The sequence below is a fragment of the Meriones unguiculatus genome, chromosome 20, assembly GCF_030254825.1.
Source record: "Meriones unguiculatus strain TT.TT164.6M chromosome 20, Bangor_MerUng_6.1, whole genome shotgun sequence".
Taxonomy (NCBI): Eukaryota; Metazoa; Chordata; class Mammalia; order Rodentia; family Muridae; genus Meriones; species Meriones unguiculatus.
Genome location: NC_083367.1, coordinates 66,001,494 through 66,021,852, shown reverse-complemented (window position 1 = coordinate 66,021,852; position 20,359 = coordinate 66,001,494). Strand labels below are relative to the sequence as shown.

Below are 20,359 nucleotides of genomic sequence, written 5' to 3'. Positions count from 1 at the left end.
CTGTTCTGATTATATTATAGTTAATAATCCTTACTGAAGCATTCACCAGGAGTAGAATGCTTCTTTAGACAGTGAGCTAGTGTTCCACGGAATACTCAAAGGCACCAAAATCAAGTGAGATCCAGCTGGGCGTGGCAGCACAGACCTGTAATACAAATGCGACAGCCTCCCCTCCCCCTTCGGTACTCATGTACATGTATATAAAATCAGCCACTCCATCCATGTGTGCACAGCTCTGGCACACAGGAGGCAGGCTGAGGCAGGTTGATCTCTGTGGGTTCGAGGCCAGCCTGGTCTACATAGTGAGACCCCTGGCTCAAAGCAAAAATAAAAACAAAAAGTAAAACGGAACAGATTGTTAGATAGTGGTGCTGCCACAACTTCAAGCCATGTTATGACCAAATCAACCCAAATAAAGCCTCACAGCCCCCTCTCTTTCCTTGGTACACACCCATACATACATTTAAAAAGTGGCCACTCTATCTGCTACGTGACAGTATTGAAAAGAAATAGAACGAGCCATGTTTCACAAAGACTCCTTGGGGACTTACAGAGCTATGCTTAATTTGAGAAGTGAGATCAATAAAGGGAGGTTTTTTTGTTGTTGTTTTGTTTTGTTTTTTACCATAAATTTTATTTAAATCTTTTTTTATACAAGGAGAACAGTCACAAAGCTTGTGTGGTTAATAAACCAAGGCACTGCAAGGGTTAGGACTGTAAGCTTCCATGGGACAAAGGGAAGGCCCAGTGGGGCACTCAAGTCTTTTGAGGTCACCTGATGAAGGTGGGGTGCCTCCCTGTGCTTAGAAGCCACCCTGCTCAATGGATTTCGGATTTCTGTGTCTGGGAGAGGATCGATTCTAGAAGGAGCCAGAGCTCCAGTGAGGAAGACTGCAAGTAAATAATTTCTTAAAGAAAGTGGATTAAATTAAATGCATTTTTCATCCATTAGGAAAGGGAGAAGGCCCCTCTTTGTTTTACTAATATTAAGTAGAGTATGGATTTTTTGCCTTTCTTGGCCTCTTTCCCTTGTTCCCACTGGCCTGTGCTGTCTTTTTATTTGAATTATCTGTTTATTATATTAGGTTAGAAACCCAAAGGCCATTTTGCATGGGCCACACTATAAATACCCATTATCACTGTTATCTATTATTGAGCTGATGAAGAGAGACAATTATGGAGGAATTAGATTATCTCAGCTTTTCTATAATCTATTTTATTGTATTCTGAAGATTACATATGCAGTTAAGAAAATGAACCAAATCTCCCAGTTGGCACTCCCCTCAGAGCCGCCTAACGCGAAGGTGGTATTAAGAGAACTGAAATGTGTAAGCCAATACATTTATGTCAGCACTCTTCCCCTCCTCCCCCATCCACACACACCTATTTCATTCATCATTTTGACAGTTTGCACAAGCAAACTGTCCTAACTTTTTTCAAGAGTTCTTTTCATAAATTGAGTGTGATGTAGAATTAATCACAGCTGCTAGCCAGGAGTTGGAGCACGTTACCACCACAGGGCCTTACTCTCTCAGCACAAGGCTTCCTCCATGTTGCACCAGAGACTTCTCACCCTCTTTCATCTCTTCCTTCTCCCCACCGAGCCACTTCTCCTATCTCCCTTCACCTTAGTGACAGCTACGCTTACTTCTGTGCTAAGATATCTCTGTTATTACAGCACAGCTTTTATTTTCACTTTCTTCATGCCATGCAGCATTATGCAAGTGGTTATTTTTCTTCCTTGGGTAATTTGTCCCTTCCTCTTCCCTCTCCATTTTTTAAATTTTAAAATTATTATTACTGTGTATGATTTGTGTGTGTGTGTGTGTGTGTGTGTGTGTGTGTGTGTGTGTGTATGGAGATCTGAGAACAAATCAATCTTGGTCTTGTTTTCACCTTCTACTTTGTTTACGATCAGGGTCACTTGTGGTTCTCATTGATGGTCTCCACACTGCAGGCTAGTTGGCCCTTGAACATGTAAGATGCCTTCTGTTTCCATCTCCTACCTCACAGTAGGAACAATGGGATTACAGACACACATTACCAGGCTTGGATTTCTGGAGCTTCTGGGAACTCAAAGTCAATCCTTCACACCTGTGTGGCAAATACTTTATCCACAAAATCACCTTCCTAGCCTGCTTTATATCTTTAAATATAAAGACAAAAACATTTAAAAATGCTTGCTTCAAATAGACAGAGCTTCAAAGAACCAACCTCCACCTTATTGGTTATGAGACTGCCTTTACCTGAAAGGATTTTAGAATTACATAGCAAGGGAGAATGGTGAGGACACTACTGTGTAGCTGGACATAGTGACTTATACCTGTAATCTTAGCACATAAGAGACAGAGGGAGGACAATTGCTAGATGCCCAGCCTGTGCCATATACTGAATTACAGGACAACCTGGACTACAGTGAAAAGCCTTGTCTCAAAAAGCCAAAAGAAGAAGGAAGAGGAGGAGAAACAAGAAAAGGAAGAGGAGGAGGAAGAAAAGGAATAGAGGAGCAGCAGGAGGAGCTGTTATGTACAATGGGAACAACGGAAGCAATAGAGAAAAGTTGCAGCTATTTCGTTTTACTGTGCAGCCACAACTTGAAACTTGGACATAGAAATGTGTACCTTAATACCAGATTTTTTTTTTCCATCCAGAGGAGAAAAATCCTACTTAATTGAAGTTAACAATCTACACTGACAATTTCAGCTCTGAGTTTCTATGCTCTGTTGTTCCTCTCTTCTTGTTTCGAAAGAGAGCAATCCGGACGCTGTAGCTTAGACTGAAAATTGTGAAGGTGCTGTTAGATAAACACACAGCACTTAGCTCTACTGCACTTTCAAGATTATAGAGATGCTGACAGTTCAGTGGAAGGAAGAGTATTTATATCTAAAAGCATGTAGGCGGCTCTGGCAAATATTAGTTGCATAAACCTGATGGTAGCTGCATGCACGCACCAGAGGGTGGGTATTTGGGTCTTTCCTCTGGCCCTGATACACGTGTTGAGTACACAGGCACCTGCACTTGAAACTTGACTCTACAGGTGCATTTACAAAAATGTATGCACATGCAGAGAGAAAGAGAGGAGAGAGAAAAACAGAAAGGAGAGAGAGAGAACTACCCTGTATTAGTTGCACTTGGCTTGCTGGGAAGTGTGATACCACGTCTACTGTGTGTTGACTGAGTCACAGAATGGGCCTGGGTCTGGAGTCTGCCTTTGATTATATTTGCATATTTTAGGAAGGTCACACTACTCTCTCTAAACATCAACTTCCATATCCAGAAAAAAGAACTTGAATGGTCATACTGTGCTGCAGTCTGAGTGTGAAATGTTCCTCATAGGTTCATAGGTTCCAACACTTGATACCCAGCTCTAAAGACCAGCTGTAAGACCAAATGAAAAACAGACATCAAGGTCCTGTCACTTTGGACCCACGGAAGCAACTAGTTTTACTCTTCTTTCTTAGTGGAGAAGATACCAGTTTGGGGATCTCTGAGTCACATTTTTTTTTTTTCTCGCAGTGCTTTACAGATCACCTGAGCAGGTAGCCAATGATGGAATGTTTGGGGGGGGGGTAAATGGGGTTTAGAAAAATGGGTGAAAGAAGACTTCCTGAGATTCCTTTCCTGTAGACCCTATTTGAAAGGGTAGCAGATAATGTGAGTCTTCTAGAGCGGAATGTCGCAGGAGCATTTCTTAGGTTTTATATGGCCACAAAATTCTTTTCGGCAGATCATGTCATACAACTAATAGGACAACACATACTGTGCCGCAGTGTGAGTGTAAAACATTTCTCCACGAGCTCATGTGTTTGAACACTTGGTCTTCGCTCATTTAAGAGGTTGTGGGATCTTTGGGAGGTCAGACCTACCTAGAAGAATTGGTTTGGGGGAAGAGCTTAAGGTCCATTGCTGGGTCCTGATTCCTGCAGAGCCTCTGCTTCGTGGCCTCTTAAGATAAGGAGCAAACAGCTCTTGCATGCTTCTGCTGCTATAGGATGATCCAATACCAGATCATTCTTATGATGATGGACTAACTCCTCAGATCACGATCCTAAACAAATACTCCTTCCCTTGTTTCGAGTCAGACTTCTGATCAGAGCAATAAGAAAAAATCATGACTAGAATGGGATTCACTGACTGACTGCAGCATCTTCTGCTGGTCCAGCAGGAAACCATAACCAAAGGCCTCAAAGAACAGATGCAGGTCGGACAGGATCAGCTCTAACCACGCAATGTCCTTCTTTTCTCTTGATAATGTGTCTGCTGTCGTTTGCCTTATAGAGTCAATTATCAAGCCCTCAGGGGATGGAAAAGGCAGCTCCTATCACTTCAGCAGGGTCAAAGTCTGAGATGGTATCTAATACTGGACAGGACAAAGGAATGGAGACGGCTAGTCCATGAACTGACAGGAGAGCAGGAAGGGTGGGAACACCCTCGTGAGAAGACGAACACGCTCTACTAGTAGCGGCCATGGATGGAAGATGTGAAGCTGGACATTTGCAAGCAAGAATGAAGCTAAAGAGACGAGCCTGCCTGATAATATGACTAACTGCAGCATAGTCACATAGCCATTTGCAGCCTGTCCACATTTTATTGAGATGAGCAATTACATGTCCTGTAATGGCAATGAAGCAATAAAATTTATGTCTTGTCATCTTTAACAAGATTAGACATAACCCCGCTCATAAATGTAATACTGAATAGAGATTTTTAAGAACATAAGTATAGTTAAGAATCTTTGAGTTTATCCCTCATTGTTAATTAAAATCCTCCCCAAGAATTGGCAGATGAAAGATATAAGGACACTGAACATTTTACTCTATGGAAGAGTGAACTAATGATTTTTCCATACCTTGCTCAGCCCAGGCAGGCTCTGTGACTCATAACATTTATACCACATAGACTTCAGAAGAGAGGCGAAGGGAGTGACTCCAATTCCCGTTGCAATGCACACACTCACAGGGTAGTGAAACACATCTGCCAGAGAGCCTCCAAAGGGCCCGTCCACTGCCAGCCTGGAATCACAGAAAGCACTTCCGGTGACCTTGGGAATGTTTTGCTTCTGAACACAGAGACATTCCAGGGCAGAGCATCTTATTGGGAGGGTCAGCAAGTGTGGGCTGAAACATTGCTGGGGTTTTTGAAGATTCTGTCTTTGGGAGGAGGAATGGATAAATTGGTTGGTTCAGTGCACGCTATGCGAGCATGAGGACCTCAGTCCAATTCCCAGGAGGTATATATATATATATATATCCCAACTATGGTAGCAAGTTTGTAATCCCAGTGTTGGGAAAGCAAAGACAGGAATAGTCTAGACTCTGCCTCAAAAAAGAAAAAAAAAAAGGTGGAGAAGCAATTAGGAAGCAAGATGACTTCTGGCCTTTCCATGAACATGTACACTCACTCACACACACTCACACATGAGTACACATGTGCACACACACACACACACACACACACACACACACACACACACTACTCTCTTGGGGCCAGCCTTCCTGGAAGAACACTACCTAAACATCCTGGCCAGTGTTCATTGAAGGCCAAGCCTGCCACATCCTGCTGTGACTCACCTCAGCAAAGCCAGCATGAGGAGCCTCCCTGCCTTTCCTTCCCTCAGCAGCTAGATGAAGGCCAAGGAGTCACTCCAAGGTGACTTAGAAGACTCGCCTTTTCACGGCGAAGTCCCCCATTTTCATTTGTTTGATCACATGTTTTCATACATTTATATAATTTTAATCTAATGGAGGTAATTTGCTTGGAATAAATATAATTTTGAAATAAGTTGTCAGTTAAGTTCAGCTTGTAAAACTCACTGTTTTTAGATTATATTTGCTTAAAATAATCCTCTATGATTATCAGCTAAGGGGCAGTAAAAATGTTTGCCTTTGCTTAGCAATTTTTTAAAAACGATAAAACATACTTTTAGGATAAATGAGATGTTCTTGCATGGACTAGCCACTGGATTTTTCCCCAGATCTCCATGTTGGCGCTTCTGTTTCCTAAATGTGTGACATTGTCTTCTGTCACACAGCATCTTTTCACATGGAGTACTTAGCTGCAATTTCTCCTCTCTTCACTTGCTTAAACGGTACCTTTCCACCATAATAATAATGTCTGATCATTATTATTGTCTAATCATAATAATGTCTAATCATTATTCCCTGGGGAAGTTCTCTCGGACCCCTTTGACGAAGTGAAATCCCCTCACCTGTCCTTCCTTACTCTAGCTGTAATACTTTATACTGTGTGTGCACAGGTCTATATTTGCTAGCTGTTTACCTGGTGCCTTACTGATGACCCAGCCTGGAGCTGTTCAACAGTAATTTGTTGAATCAATTGTAAAGGGAATATTTAGAGCATTCCAGTAGGCAGAATGTATTAAATAACTCCTACTATTCTAAAAGTACACATTTACATATGAATAAAGATATGCTAATTAAAAGGTTTCTAAGTCATTCATACCCATTCCCTGAGGAGAGCCTGTCACCTGCATGGTAGGAATGGGGGTTAACCCATTTGGGCTTTAATGTGTGTTCATGAAAGTTCAAATAGATTTATTTAAAAATATTCTATATCCCAGACCTCCCACTAATTCAAATAAACTCTCCTTGAGTTAATCTCAATTAATAAAGCTTAATTACATATTGATATATGGAAATAGGAGAATAAAAATAAAAGGTCATTAACCAGAAAGTGCTAGTATCTTAGCCCACTATAGATTATTTTATAAATAATTAGATAAATAGATAGATAAATGGAGACAGTATCTATAGATTAAGATGTCTTGTTGTTGATTCTTTTTATTAGTAATCAGTGCTTTGACACAAATTTGAAAAGGTACCAATTAAATTCAGAGGACACCTGTGTCCTGAAGCACATAGAAATTTGTATGTAATAAAACTTCCTAGTTGTTCGGAATTAGAGCTCTTCCTTGCCCCTGCCCAAGAACTGATTAGACTCTTGTCAGCTTGCAGGGCTCTCTGTTGTACTGGGGAGCAGGGTCATGTCTGAGAAAATTCTGTAAGGATCTTAGCATCTGCCTTCTTTAGAATATGGTTTATATCTTTCTTCTTTCCTACATACCACACTTTGACACCTCAATATTTGTTTTTTTTGGGGGGTGTGGGAAGGGGGCTGCATTTCTTTATCTATTAAAATTGAAATAGGTATTCTTTGGAAACATTTCTTTTCTTCATTTTTTTAAATGTGTGTGCCGTGATTATGTGTGCACATGTGAGCATGTGTCTTTGGGGTTCCCACATACGTGTTTGTGCGTGTGTGTGTAGAGGCTAGTAGTCAATGCAGGTATCTTTCATGATGACTCTTCATCGTATATATCATAGATGTATACATATGATGGAGAGTGATCATATGTACATATATATGTGTGATGGAGAGTGATAAAGGATCAATATAGGATATAGGATCGACATAGGATCTTTTATTTGAACTACCATCTCACTGATTTGGCTACTCTGGCTAGCTAATTGACTCCAGGATCTCCTGTCTTTTCCCATGAGCACTGGGATTACAAGTGGGCTGGCATGCTAACCTAAGCTTTTATGTGGGTCCTGGAGAGGTGAATTTGGGTTATCATACTTATACAGCAAGCTCTTTACCTGCAAGGCCATCTCTTCATGATCAACACCCTTTCATGATAAAAGTCTTGGAGAGACCAAAGGTACAAGGGACTTACCTAAACATAGTAAAGGCAATTTAAGCAAGCCTATAGGCAACATAAAATTAAATGGAGATAAACACAAAGCAAGTCTGCTAAAACCAGGGACAAGACAATGCTGTTCACTCTCTCCATATCTATTTAATAGCCAGACTTGAAGTTCTGGCTAGAGCAATAAGACAAGAGAAGAACTAAAAGAACTATAAAATGGAAAGTATTTTGATTTTTCCCATTTGCAAATGACATATTATGTATAAGACTCATATTATGTATTAGGTCTGGATAAATTCTAGCTGTCATGTTTATTCACATGTTATCCCCTTGATTTGAACCCCAGGTTTTTAATGTAAATTAGGAAGTCATTTGTCTTGCAGCAACTGAGTCTTGCTTGCTCCTTGATGCCTCACACCATCAGCCTCTTTCCTCATTTGGCGTCTCTGGTTTACTTGGCCTTTCTTACTTTGCAACCAATCATGCTAACTCTTTCTTGCCACTTTACATTATGCCAAGGCCATTGTGGAATATAATAGCTAATCCTACATCAAATATTATGCATTGCTGTGATCTCACACTTAAGTGTAATCAAAGAATGTTCTCATAGAATTGGATAATAGAATGATAATTATCTGAGGAGAGTTTGGAGTGGGAAGAGGGGAGTGAAAGCTGTCAATAAAGGATATATAAGTACAGTTATATAGGAAGGACACTTTGAAGGAGATGGCATTGTGTGGCAAGGTGACTGTAATCAGGGGAGATTGATTATAATCTTAGACATGTTCTTACTGTGAAAGTGTTAACTGTGAAGTAACACAGCTGTTCACTAGATATAACATAATGTACATATAAAAACATAATGTGTACATAAAAACTTAAAGTATATACAAGCAATGTATACACACACACACACACACACAATGTACATGTCCTTCAAAACCATGTTCTACACAGTAAGCACATATAATTTTACCTGGCAGTTATAGAAAAACCAAGAAGGCGATGAGGTTTATATCAAGGAAAGACAAGGAGGTGGAGCAGATGTACCCAGGAAGGCCCTGGAGACCAAGTCTTACCAGGCCTCCCAGTGACATCCATAGACAAGCAGCGGCAGCACACAGTGCTCTCTGTGGCTGGTTGGAAGCTAGTTGGCTAGTGAAGGGAAAGATGTTGATAGACTAAATAACTGGATGTACACGGAGCAGAATCAAGGCCAACAAAGAAGCTGAAGGTATGAACTTAGCAACAGTAGGGCTGCGCAGGGGTGAGGGAAGCTAGCAGACACTGTAATTGTGTCCTGTGTGTGGGGGGGGGGGGGCTGGGGAGGAGTCACCTCCTTTTACATTTGTCTCTGATTTTAGGCATTTTCACTTCATTTTCAGTCTTGGAACTCAGTTTCATTGCTTATCCCTTGCTACTCATCTTTGACAGGAAGACATGCATTCATTACACCCACCACACAAAGCCAGTGTGACATTCTTACAGTTCCGCCTTCCCTGGAGAAGGGGAAAGAGGGACAAGAAGCTTGTTTCATTTCATGCCTTCTACTTGTAATGGTGATTACATTGTCATCAATAAATATTCGTCAAATCAAATGAACTAAAGAATACATGTTGAGCTGAAGGTATTAACTGTTTTCTGTTATGTTATCTTTATGTGTCTGACATTGTGGTCGACCCTGCAGATTCAGGAGAAGGATGACAACATCTCATCCGCAGGAACTCCCATGTAAGTATGTACCACTGTGTTTTAAAGTGAACATGAGGTGGCCACTGACCCCAAGAATGGTACAAGTAGACTTTTTTTTAATGCTTCATTGACATATTCATTTTTTAATTTGTTTTTCTTATCTTTTTCTGTTTTCTTGCTTTTTGGGGGCCTTATCCATGGACTTCATGTAATTGTATGATCCTGTAGGAGTGGGAATTGAACTGCTTGTTCACTTAGAGGATCAAATGCTTAGGATTTTCTGAATAGGGTACTGGTATGGACAGAATCATGCTGCTGATTATGAAGAAGCCCTAACTCCAGGGCCTTATTTGAAAATAGGGTTGCAGCCATGAGGAGTCTCTATATGCATCTCTTATATGCTACCATGCAGTTATAGAGAAGTGATATGGGTTAAGTCCAGCATGACCAGAGGAGAGGGTCCTTCTTCAGGAGACCAACCTTTGCAAATAGAGTCTGAAACCTCAGTCTGTGATGAGAGAGAGCTGACGGAGGATGTTATCTGACTCATGGCAGGCTGTACATAATTAGACAGGAGATGCTTTAGGATCTGGAAAAGAAACTGTTCCTTCTGTCTGGATCATCGCCTACTTTTGTTGAACATTTATTTATTTTTTACAGAAATGTACTTGCTTCTCTTAAATTATACATTTTATGAATACTTTCATTAAAAATAAAGAACTCGAGCTTGCAGCTTAGTATAAAGCTATCACCAGATCTGACAATTATTCGTGCATTTAGATAATCTCCCATTTGAAGTATCATGCCTTGAATGTAACAGTGACCTGAGGTGGGGGGGGGGTCTTACCTTGGCATGCTACAGAGCTCACTGGGGGCCTGTCCCTCCATCCCAAAGGCTTTCAACAGCGCCTCTGTCCAGTCTCCTGAGGCACGGATGTGCACACTAAAGAAGTCCTCCTGGGGAGCAGAGGTGAGAGTGAAGGGGTGCCATTCCAGTGTGGAAATAGACGGGCACTGGATGAGGATGTACTGTCCGGGTGCCATCTTGAAGTCACGCTTCTTCATATGAAGTTCCAGGACTGCAGACGGGTGACTCACCACCTACAACAGAGCAAGACAGCTGAGGGGATTCTCACTCAGGTAAAAGGCCAAGAGTAGATTCTCCATTCCATCAAAGGCTTCCAAAAAGATATTATTTCCGTAGACCATCAATATTTGCCATCACCTTCATGCCCAGACTAGCAACTTGAGTGATAACAGAGTTCATTGTGGGGGGCACTGGACTTGACTTTTAATAACTCCACGAGGAAGCAATGTGACAGGCATGCAACCCTGTGTCCTACATGACCAAGCGTCTCTGAGCCAATTAACCATTTATAATTGAGTAGAAGTGAGCAGGAATGGATATCCCACGATTTTACTTGAGCTTCTTAAAATAGTTGACACATCATCTTCACTTAAAAAAAAATCTAGCAATAATTTGTTACCTTTGGTAGTTACCCGCATATTCTCTCAATCTCTTGAGAATTAACTCTGAAATCTTCTTCATGCTGAGGGGAAAAATTCCCATCTTCCATGTCGCCTCCACATGTTTTGTTTGTTGAATTTTACCAAGTATTGTCTTGGTTCTGAGCTTTTGGTATAGGGAAGCTCTGTGAATCTTCTATAAGGACTTCAGGCTAGTGGCTCATCTGAGGAACAGAGCATTTGTCCTCCATATATATCCACTGGTTTATGAAAAATCTCTGCACACCTCCAGGTCTTCTGTGGTAAATGCATACGAGAATACAATCCGGTATGCCTATACTGGGATGTCACTTTTCCATTTTCCTTCACTGTATTTTGATCTTTAGTTCCAGATGTCTGCTCACCCTTCTGACATTGCCTTTGATAGAGCTGCTAAATGGACTACTTCCTACTAACAGGCCTAGCTTCCCAAAGGTGCTCCAGCCTGGACTGACATCCCGTGGCACTAAGCTAAGCTTGAACTCAGCAACAGAGATTCCCAGTAAAGCAGAAATAAGAATGCCTGTCCATTTTCTTTCAATGAAATAGTAAAGGGCATACAGTGTTCTGTTAAAACTGTACTAGTGAGCTAATACTTGGAACTGGGTAGTGTAGTTTGTACTTTTGTTACACATGAGATACACTTTTAATGTCTATCTGATCCTATCGCCCTCCTGCATGAAGTAACAATCAAAGAGCCATGAGGATGAACAGCAAGACAGGGAAGTCCCCCCAAGCTGCACATCACTAAACAGGAAAAAGTACCGTGAGTGGCCATCCTCTCCATCTCGAAGCTCTAGCATTCCTTCATTCTCTAAACCTGCATTCCAAGCCTGTGCTCAGTACTCAGGTAAGAATAATGTATGTGCTTGAAGTGTGGATGATACTGGCATGCTTGCAAAATTTCTCCTTTATGTAGTATTTGAAGCTGCTATGGTCAGTGTAAAGCATTCTTAGTAGTTTCCTGTCTTTTCCTCTCTAGAGAGAAACCATAATAAAGAGAAATATAGCTAACTCTGGTGTCATGCCATAAGCCTTTATCAGAATTTTGTGTACCAGCGTGGAGCCTTGATCCCTGTCTCCAGTAAAACTGGTCACACTGAAAGATGCTTCCGATACAAGCAATTATTAGAACAGAAGATGAGCCTCTAAATTACAGCCAGTTCTGCAATAAAAATGGCAAATTAAAAACTTGGGCTAATAAAAAATTTTCATCTACACTAAGGCTTTTATTCAGACATAAAGCTACACACATACCTTGGTAATGACAACTTCTTGGTGAGATCTCCAGAACCTAATTATTCTTTCACACGCATACAAGACCACAGGGCCCAAAGCCCATTTCCAGGCCTGCAAAGAGAGTGGGGCAGAGACAGGTGAAGAGAGAGGGGGAGGGAGAGAGAGAGAGAGAGAGAGAGAGGAAAGGAAGGTGAGAGAGAGAGAGAGAAAGGGAAGGAAGGGGGAGGGAGAGACAGAGAGGAGGAGAGGGAAAGGAAAACAGAGTGAGAAAGGGAGGGAGGGAATGCAGGACAGAGAGACAGACAGACAGAGGGAGACAGAGACATTAAAGTAGAATAAAAAATGCCTAACTTGGACCATATCAATACTTAGCATGGTGGGACTAAGATATTTCCCTTAACATTGGCCCAGCAATCAACAACAAAGATATCTCCGTGTACTGAATACGATAACATTTAATTATTCCTTAAAGTCTACAAGCTTATTTAAGAGATTAAATTCTCCTCTATTGGTTTTTATGCTTACTTGATCAATGATGCCTTTATGTAATTAGAAATAATTGAATCTACAAAGAAATAAGAAAGCAGATTGATGTTTATGTTATGTATGATAGGGTCATAAATGCTCCCGAACTCAGCCAAAGTCAAAGGCTTATAAAAAGCGTTTTTCAGCCAACATAAGGCATTTCACATAGTAATTTTAGGGACAAATAATGCCTCACAACTAGGGGATCTTTCTGAATACAGACACTCACACTCCCCTGTACTCATAGGACACCTCTTTCTCCTAGCAATGACAGTTACCTGGAATGAAAATAAGTCAGGCTAGATTCTTTAACACCGTAAGTCTGAGAGGACCAGAGTAAAGGTATCAACAATTATCTGGAGAGCTATGGCTAGGAAAGTTTTCATATTTAAAAATGTTACTTACTGTGTTAAGTTTTTGTTTTTTGTGGATAATTTTCACAATAGATGACCAAGTTTGGGGCAGCCTATTCTTGTCTCGGGTGTTGTATGTAACTTCTCCAGTAGATGGGACAGAATGGGGACTTACTGTGTTTCAATGTCAAACAACCTTGCAAGGTATATGCTGGCCTCTGTATTTCACAGAGGAAGAAACTGAGGCTCAGTCTCCTCAGTCCACTCCTTCAACTTGATAAGGTATCTGGTGAACATGCAGGCCTGGGAGGAAGCGGTACACAGCCTCTGTTCTCGAGGGTCCCGGCTGCCTCACTTGAGTATTTACCCACAGCGGAAATGGAGTCCTACTACTTCCTGTCTAACTCCAGGCTAGGTCCTGAGCGTTGGTTTATGAAACGCTAGAGACTCCTAAGCTAGTTGGACCTAATGTCTATGGGTTTTGTTTTTTGTTTGTTTGTTTTTGTTTTTTGAAATCTTGCCTTAATCTTATAGAAAACAAAACAAAACCAAGCAAAAATGAACTCTGGCTTTCTGGGAATGCGTTTGAGTTGCCCAGAGAGACTGGGCTGGATATCAGAGACCCTCATTGGACCTCAAGGCTTGGAAAAGATTATTACATTTCCTTTTTGCCATTCTAAATCTACCATGACCTTAGTTCTTCAAGAAGATCATGGGAGCGGGGAGAGCACCTCCTCTCTTTGAGTCTGTGAGGCCTTTTAAACACACATGACTCATTGTTTCCTTTCTGGCTGTCTGACTCTGTCTCTAAGATTACAAGCTCTTTGACACATTTTATTTCTTTTGGATTATCTTTCTTATTTTTAATCTCTCTGTCTCTGTCTGTCTCTGTCGGTCTTTCTCTGTCTCTCTGTCTCTGTCTCTCTTTCTTGTTAGTCCTGTCTGTTTGCATGATACCTGTCTTCACCTAGCAGCTCTCTTTGCTTCTTTCCTGAGGGCCGCCTGCTTTCTTGATAAAGGCTAGGATTTATTCAGGCTACACAAAACAATTTGACCCACTTACTCTTTTCTGCCTCAGTGGGATTCAGCAATGTGTTCAGAATAGCGGGGAGGATAAAATCCTTTGTCCACTCGTGCTAGGATGAGGCAGTGAAGATGATCAGGGAAGGCAAAACAGAGGAAGTAGCAGGAAGATGAAGCTGGACCAAGTAAATGAAGCCCTCGCTTCCTTATGCTTGAATGGACCAGAAAGTATTTTAAGAAGTGGTTTGGATATTTAGAGAAATGACAGCAGCAATTCTTTCTACATGAGAGAAAGATTTGCAAAGACATTCACAAAGTCTTTGTGTATTTTCACAAATAATCTTCCATATCCACTTGAAAAAACACACTTAAGATATCACATAGTTCATTTTGGTGGTGTCAAATCAGCCATGGCCTCTGCTTTTTCCACATTGATGAAATGGAATGGGTTATTTTTCTTTCCATGGTTAGTCAGGAAGGAGAATGTAAGCCATTAATCCTTGGCTCTATCTCTAGTCTACTATATAAATTGCCCCAAGAGGAGATAGGGAGGCTTATTTATACTGCCATACTCCCAGAGTCCCTTGGAAATTCAGGAGTGAGGGTGAGATATAGTCAGTAAGTGATCTTAGGTACGTGGTCCAGCTGTGTGGATCAGCATAGACAAGAATGAATAGATAAAAGATGGGGAGATCATGCTCCCATCTCTCTTCCTATATTTTCAGATACATTGGTGGCCGTGGTGGTGGTGGCGGTGGTGGTGGTGGTGTGTGTGTGGATAAGTGTCTGCTAAGGTCAACTTGAAGGCCTTCCATCTTTTCTTTTTTCCTATTTTTTTTTAATAGGATCCCTCACTAGGACCTAACATTTACATTTACTGATTACCCTAAGGTGATTGGCCAATGAGCCCCAAGGGCCTGCCTATGTCCATGTGCCAGTGTTGAAATGACAAGCACTCTCTGTGTCAGGCTTTTACATGGGTGCTGGGGATTGACTTTAAGTCCTCACACCTGCATACAAAGCAGTTTACTGGCTAAGCTCTCATCCCAGCTCACAGCTTGGGCTTTTTTATATTTGAATTTTGTATTTTTTCATACTGGGAAATGATTGAAGAAAATTCTTATTTAAGTTCTTGCCAAGCTCTTAAATGTTTTGGGTTTATTCAGTGAGATAAAAGCAATGCTGGGAACATGCACTTGCAGATAGTAGCAGAAACCTGCAAAGGAAGTGTTGGAAGAAGGTCAGAATTTCTGAAGGTAAGTCATAGGATGTGCAGAAGAAATGGCACGGCCTGCCACAAAGTCAGGAGTTTTTTATGGTGTGGTTATGCTTGGATGCCCTTAGTACCAGAGGCGACACTTTAAAACACCCTCGACCCCACCTTCTCCATATCTTAAACAAAGGGTCAGAACTGTTTAGTATCCCTGCTTCTTTAGTGTTGAAAATCATATGGAGTCTTAGCTTTCTTGTTCAGTCTCAAACATGCTCAGAAAAGCCACAGTACAGCAAGTGCACTATAACAGATAATAAAACCGTGTTGTGTTGATTTAATAGCAGCAGCAATGAAACTTGATTCCTCCATTTTTATTCCTCCCAGAAAATACGGGCAGGCTGGCTTTGATTTTATTTTATGTGTGTGGTTATGAATAGGCATTTTCTCTGACAATAGTCTCTCCTGGGGCCGGCCCCCATGTCTGAGTTCTGTGTTTGCGTGCTAATGTGCAAGCATGGTGACAAACCACTTGGAAGTTTTGTGATCGGCTGTTCTCTGGTCCGAGGCTCTCCCTCTTACTGCTAACGTCATTCCACAGAAAGTGAAAAACTCAAAACCAACCAAACAAACAACCAGAGCCATGTGATTATTACCTGTAAATGAACTAACTCCTGGCCATGGCATACCCAGTGTCTTTTGAAATTAGACTGACTGTATGAACAACACTCAAATCTGAAAAATTTTGTGTGCCTGTAAGATTGGGATAGAAATCAGGGCAGGGGATTTCTTTGGACAGTTTATAAAAGGTGATGGACAAAAGATTCTCGGATCCAACAATGTACCACTGATGAATATTCTGCAGATAAAATCTTCATTAAAAAATGCCAAAGAGAGGCAAAGAGGACTAAATGGAGCCTAGTATGGGTTGGGTCCAGTGCAGTGGAGCGCGGAACCCCTCCATGTCCTTGGAATGCCTTTCTGAGTCAGTGTCTGTAAGGCGTCAGAGGGAATATGGTACAGTCCAGCCAAGCGGTAATTGCACAGCCCACACACGCTTTGGATCAGGATCCATTAAAAATAATGGAAAAAGTGACACTGTGAGTTTGGGTATGCAAGGAGGTGTAGTGGGGGAGTAAGCAAGAGATGGTGCGGCCCTCCTCCTAATCATAATTAATGCTAGCACACACCGCTGGGAACAGACCCTCCTCTGTATTCATGAAGTGTGGGAGAGTATTGATTTTTTTTTTTAAATGGAGATGCTGTGGCTGAAAATTTTAGCGAGGTATTCATGTTTTTCATTCATATACAGGCCAGATAGTGGCTACCAAGAGTTGAGTTTAAGACAGAGACGATCTATACTGGCCAATAAAAGACACACAGGCTAATGGGCATGTCTATTTCACATCCCTCAGTTTTAAACATTTCTCCAAGTAGTTTTACCCTGAAAACCTAGAATTTAGTGTAGTGTATTTAAGAATTTTTTGGTGATTATTTAGGCCCTTCTGATGTCATATATGCTATTATATTCGATTCTTATTTTAAAGATCACACATTTTAGGGCACCTTTTTTCCTCCTAGTTTTTGTTTTCTGTTTTTGCTTGTTTTGAGACAAGGTCTCATGTCTTCCAGAATGGTTAGGCCCTCTTGGAACTCCCCAGGTAGCTGATGATGACCTTGAACTTCTGACCTTCCTGCTTCCACCTTCTGCAGGCTGGGATGACAGGCATGTTTTTTTGCGGGGCTGGAGATCGAACTCAGCACTTTGTGTATGTGAGGCAAGCACTCTACCAATGGGAATTTTTATTCCCATTTAACTAAGTTGCCAACCTTGAAAACATAACTTTCAAAAGTCTGTGGACATTATCACCAAATTAATACTTAAATTAATTAAATCTATTCTTGGTTAACATTGAGTTTAATTAGAACAAAAGTAACTGGACACCCCTAGTTCTTTTGATCACCAAAACTTGGAGAAAGAAAGAAGGCAAGCTTAGGAAAAGACTTTGTCTTCCTAGTTACTCAGAAGTCAGGCAAGAGGGATAGCAATGGTGCAGGGCGTGGTGAGCCATGAAGCTAACTCCCTCAGAGCCATTACTCTGCCGTGATGAAGTCCCACAATATCAGACATCCATATTTAAGCCTAAGGAGAATACATTTCAAAGCGGAACAAAGTGCTTTTGGCAGTAAATCTCTTTTAAAATTACCCATAACTTGATTTCTCCATTAGCCCATTTAATAAAGAGTTGGCTTCGTCAAGTGGTGACATGGGCGGTTCTTTTTTTTTCAAGCCTATAAAAGCTCTCGTTATTTTAACCGTGGGGACGTTTCTTTTTAAAAAGCTCCCGGGTTCATTCTTACCGAAGGTTCCTTGCCAGAGAATTGAGGGACAGGGCACAAGGCAGCTGCTTGCCATTCGGCATAGAGGTCTCTGCAGAAGGTGGCGTTGTGCAGCTGAAGACTCTCTGGAGTTTGGCCTCGAACAATTCGACTTAGAAATGCACACACACACACACATGCACACACACACACACACACACACACACACACAGAGAGAGAGAGAGAGAGAGAACAAAACAAAAAGCACAAAAATGTCAAGCTGATCTTGAGCAGTGTCTTTACACAGATTTACACTCTGCAGTGGCTTCCGGAACAACACTCCCATCTCTTGAAGCTTGGGCTGTCACTCACTTCCCTCAGCATCTTTAAAAACAGGCATTTAAAAAGCTTTGTTTAACTTTGAAGATCCCAGAAAAGAAGTGGCCTTTTGTGGTACCCTGTGTCACATTGAAAGTGTCTATATTAGAGAATTCATAATGAAGGAAATTGTTTGAACACATCCTTTTGTAGACTGTTGAATTTAATTAGGATTCATCTCCTCTGATTGCTGATTTGGGCTAATTGGCTAACTTTGTACGATTGGCTTCTTCTGTGGATTGATTTAACTTCTACCCTTCTTAGCTTGTTTCTGAGCACTTAGAAGTTTCAAGTAAATAAGTCAAAGGAAGTGCCCAGAATAATGGTATATTTTCCCCCAGTGACCACTAGCAGGCTTAGCATTTGACAAGGTCAAAACAGGTCACTTTGAAATGTGTCTTTGAGGCTCTATCAATAAATTTAAAAGTAGAAAGAGAAGCCTGAATGAATGGATCATTGGATAAAGAGTCCTGTAATCCTACTATATTGCATCTTCTATAGATGCATGACTGACTGACCTTTGCAAATTGCTTTGGCATCACCTCTCAGGACGACTTTGCTGACTTGTACTCTCACAGCAAAGGACCAGATACCGACGTAGTAGAATCTGGAAGCAGCTCAATTCCTAGGTGCTAACGAATAAGATGTACTTGTTTGTTTTCAGAAACTACATGCTCATAGACTGAGAAATATCAGCATCACAGAGACATGTGTCCTGGTTTGGCTGTGGAGCAGTATCTCCTTTGCTATTATCAGGCGTGGGAGGAAGTAGCAATAATGCTTTTGTGAGCAGCATGGTGTCCGCTAGAAATGACATGTTAGCCTTTGTGTTCCACGTAAGTCACTCGAACTTGATGACACCCCTCTGAGTCAGGTGATCAGTACTATCTGTAAATCTCCAGGGCAGAAATAATGCCCACCTTGAATAGGTGAGTGATAAATGGGAGCCAGATTGTGATGTCATGTGTTTCAGTACATACATCCTTAGAAGGTAGGCAACTCTCTCCATGCTATCTACAAAAACTTCCATAAGTATGTTGTTAATAAAAATTAAAAAGTTTAGAATTTCTCCATCTATACCATTGCATAATAGGTAAACTAGTGAGCTTTCATGCCAACAATCCTACATCTACTTGGCATCTTGTATAGAATTTGCCAATCGCTTTTGATGTAAACAGTAGCTGCAGAATATATCAAGCTGAGAAGATTAAATGAGGTCCTTATCCCTAAATAAGGCTTTCAACAATGTTGAAATAGCTCAAACATTCTCCTTGTGAAATATTATTTGTGCATAAAAAAAAAAAACATCTTTAGCAAGTTACTGACCATTGGAATCCACTCGTGGTTTAACACACTGGGTGTGAGTGCAGGAGATGTGAGTTTAGGGGTTTACAGGAATGTTTCCCACATTCAAAGAGGATTACACTAAGATTTCTAAAGCCAACTTACAAAAATCAGTAGCCTTCCTATATATTAACAGCAAACAAGCTGTGAAAGAGATTGTTAAATCACTCCTATTAGCAATAGTATAAAAAATGCTTAGCCAAGGAGATGAAAGACCTCCACAGTGAAAGTATTAATCTCTGAAGAAAGGAAAAGGAAGAAGACACTAGAAAATGGAAAGACCGCTCATGTTCATGGGTTGGTAGGATTAATGTTGTGAAAATGGCGAGAGCAGTTTACAGATTCTGCACACCCTAATCAAAATTTTCATGATGTTGTTGACAGAAATAGGAAAAAAAATCCTAAAATTCATATGGAACCACCAAAAAGCCTGGTTAGCCAATGTGGTTCTGAGGAAAAAAGACAATGCTAGGGGGATTGCCACACCACATTTCAAACTACGTTACAGAGACACAGCATTAAGAGGGCCATGGTACTGACACACAGCAGGCATGCAGACCAATGGAAAAATAGAACACTCAAATAAAACTACACATAATCAACACATCTTGGATTTGACAAAGATGCCAAAATGCATGCACTGGAGAAAACACAGCATCTTTAACAACTGATGCTGGGAGAGCTGGATGTCTAGAATGAAATGAGACCCGTATGTACTACCCTGTGCAAATATCAGCTTCAAATGGATCAAAATCTCAGTGTGAAACACAAAAACACTGAAACTGTTAGAAGAAAACATAGGCAGAATCCTCGACTTTCTGAACTTCTTTCACTCAGGAATTAAGGCCAATCATTGACAAATGTGACTTTAGAAAACTAAAAAGCTCTGTGTAGCAAAGAAAACAATAAGGTGAAGAGGAAAGCTACAGGGTAAGAGGGAGTGTTTGCAGTCTATGCACCTGAGAGTGGATTAATGTCCACAGGATACTAAGAATTGAAAAACCAGAGTTAAGAAAACAAACAATGCAATTTAAAAATGGGCCACAGATCAGAACAGAGAGATCTCAAAAGAAGAAATGAAAACAGATAAGAAATATCTCA

General features: G+C 41.0%; 1 protein-coding gene across 1 annotated transcript in view; it reads right to left on the bottom strand.

Moving 5' to 3' along the window:
• The window catches only part of Nox3 (NADPH oxidase 3), a 54,749-nt gene that overhangs the window by 20,966 nt on the left and 13,424 nt on the right, over positions 1-20,359 (bottom strand). The window contains exons 7-10 of the mRNA XM_021649127.2: positions 17,579-17,708; positions 12,125-12,217; positions 10,209-10,462; positions 4,850-5,012 (exon numbers count right to left, since the gene is read on the bottom strand). Coding sequence (XP_021504802.1) covers positions 4,850-5,012; positions 10,209-10,462; positions 12,125-12,217; positions 17,579-17,708 — 640 coding nt within the window. The remainder of the gene's footprint in view (positions 1-4,849; positions 5,013-10,208; positions 10,463-12,124; positions 12,218-17,578; positions 17,709-20,359) is intronic.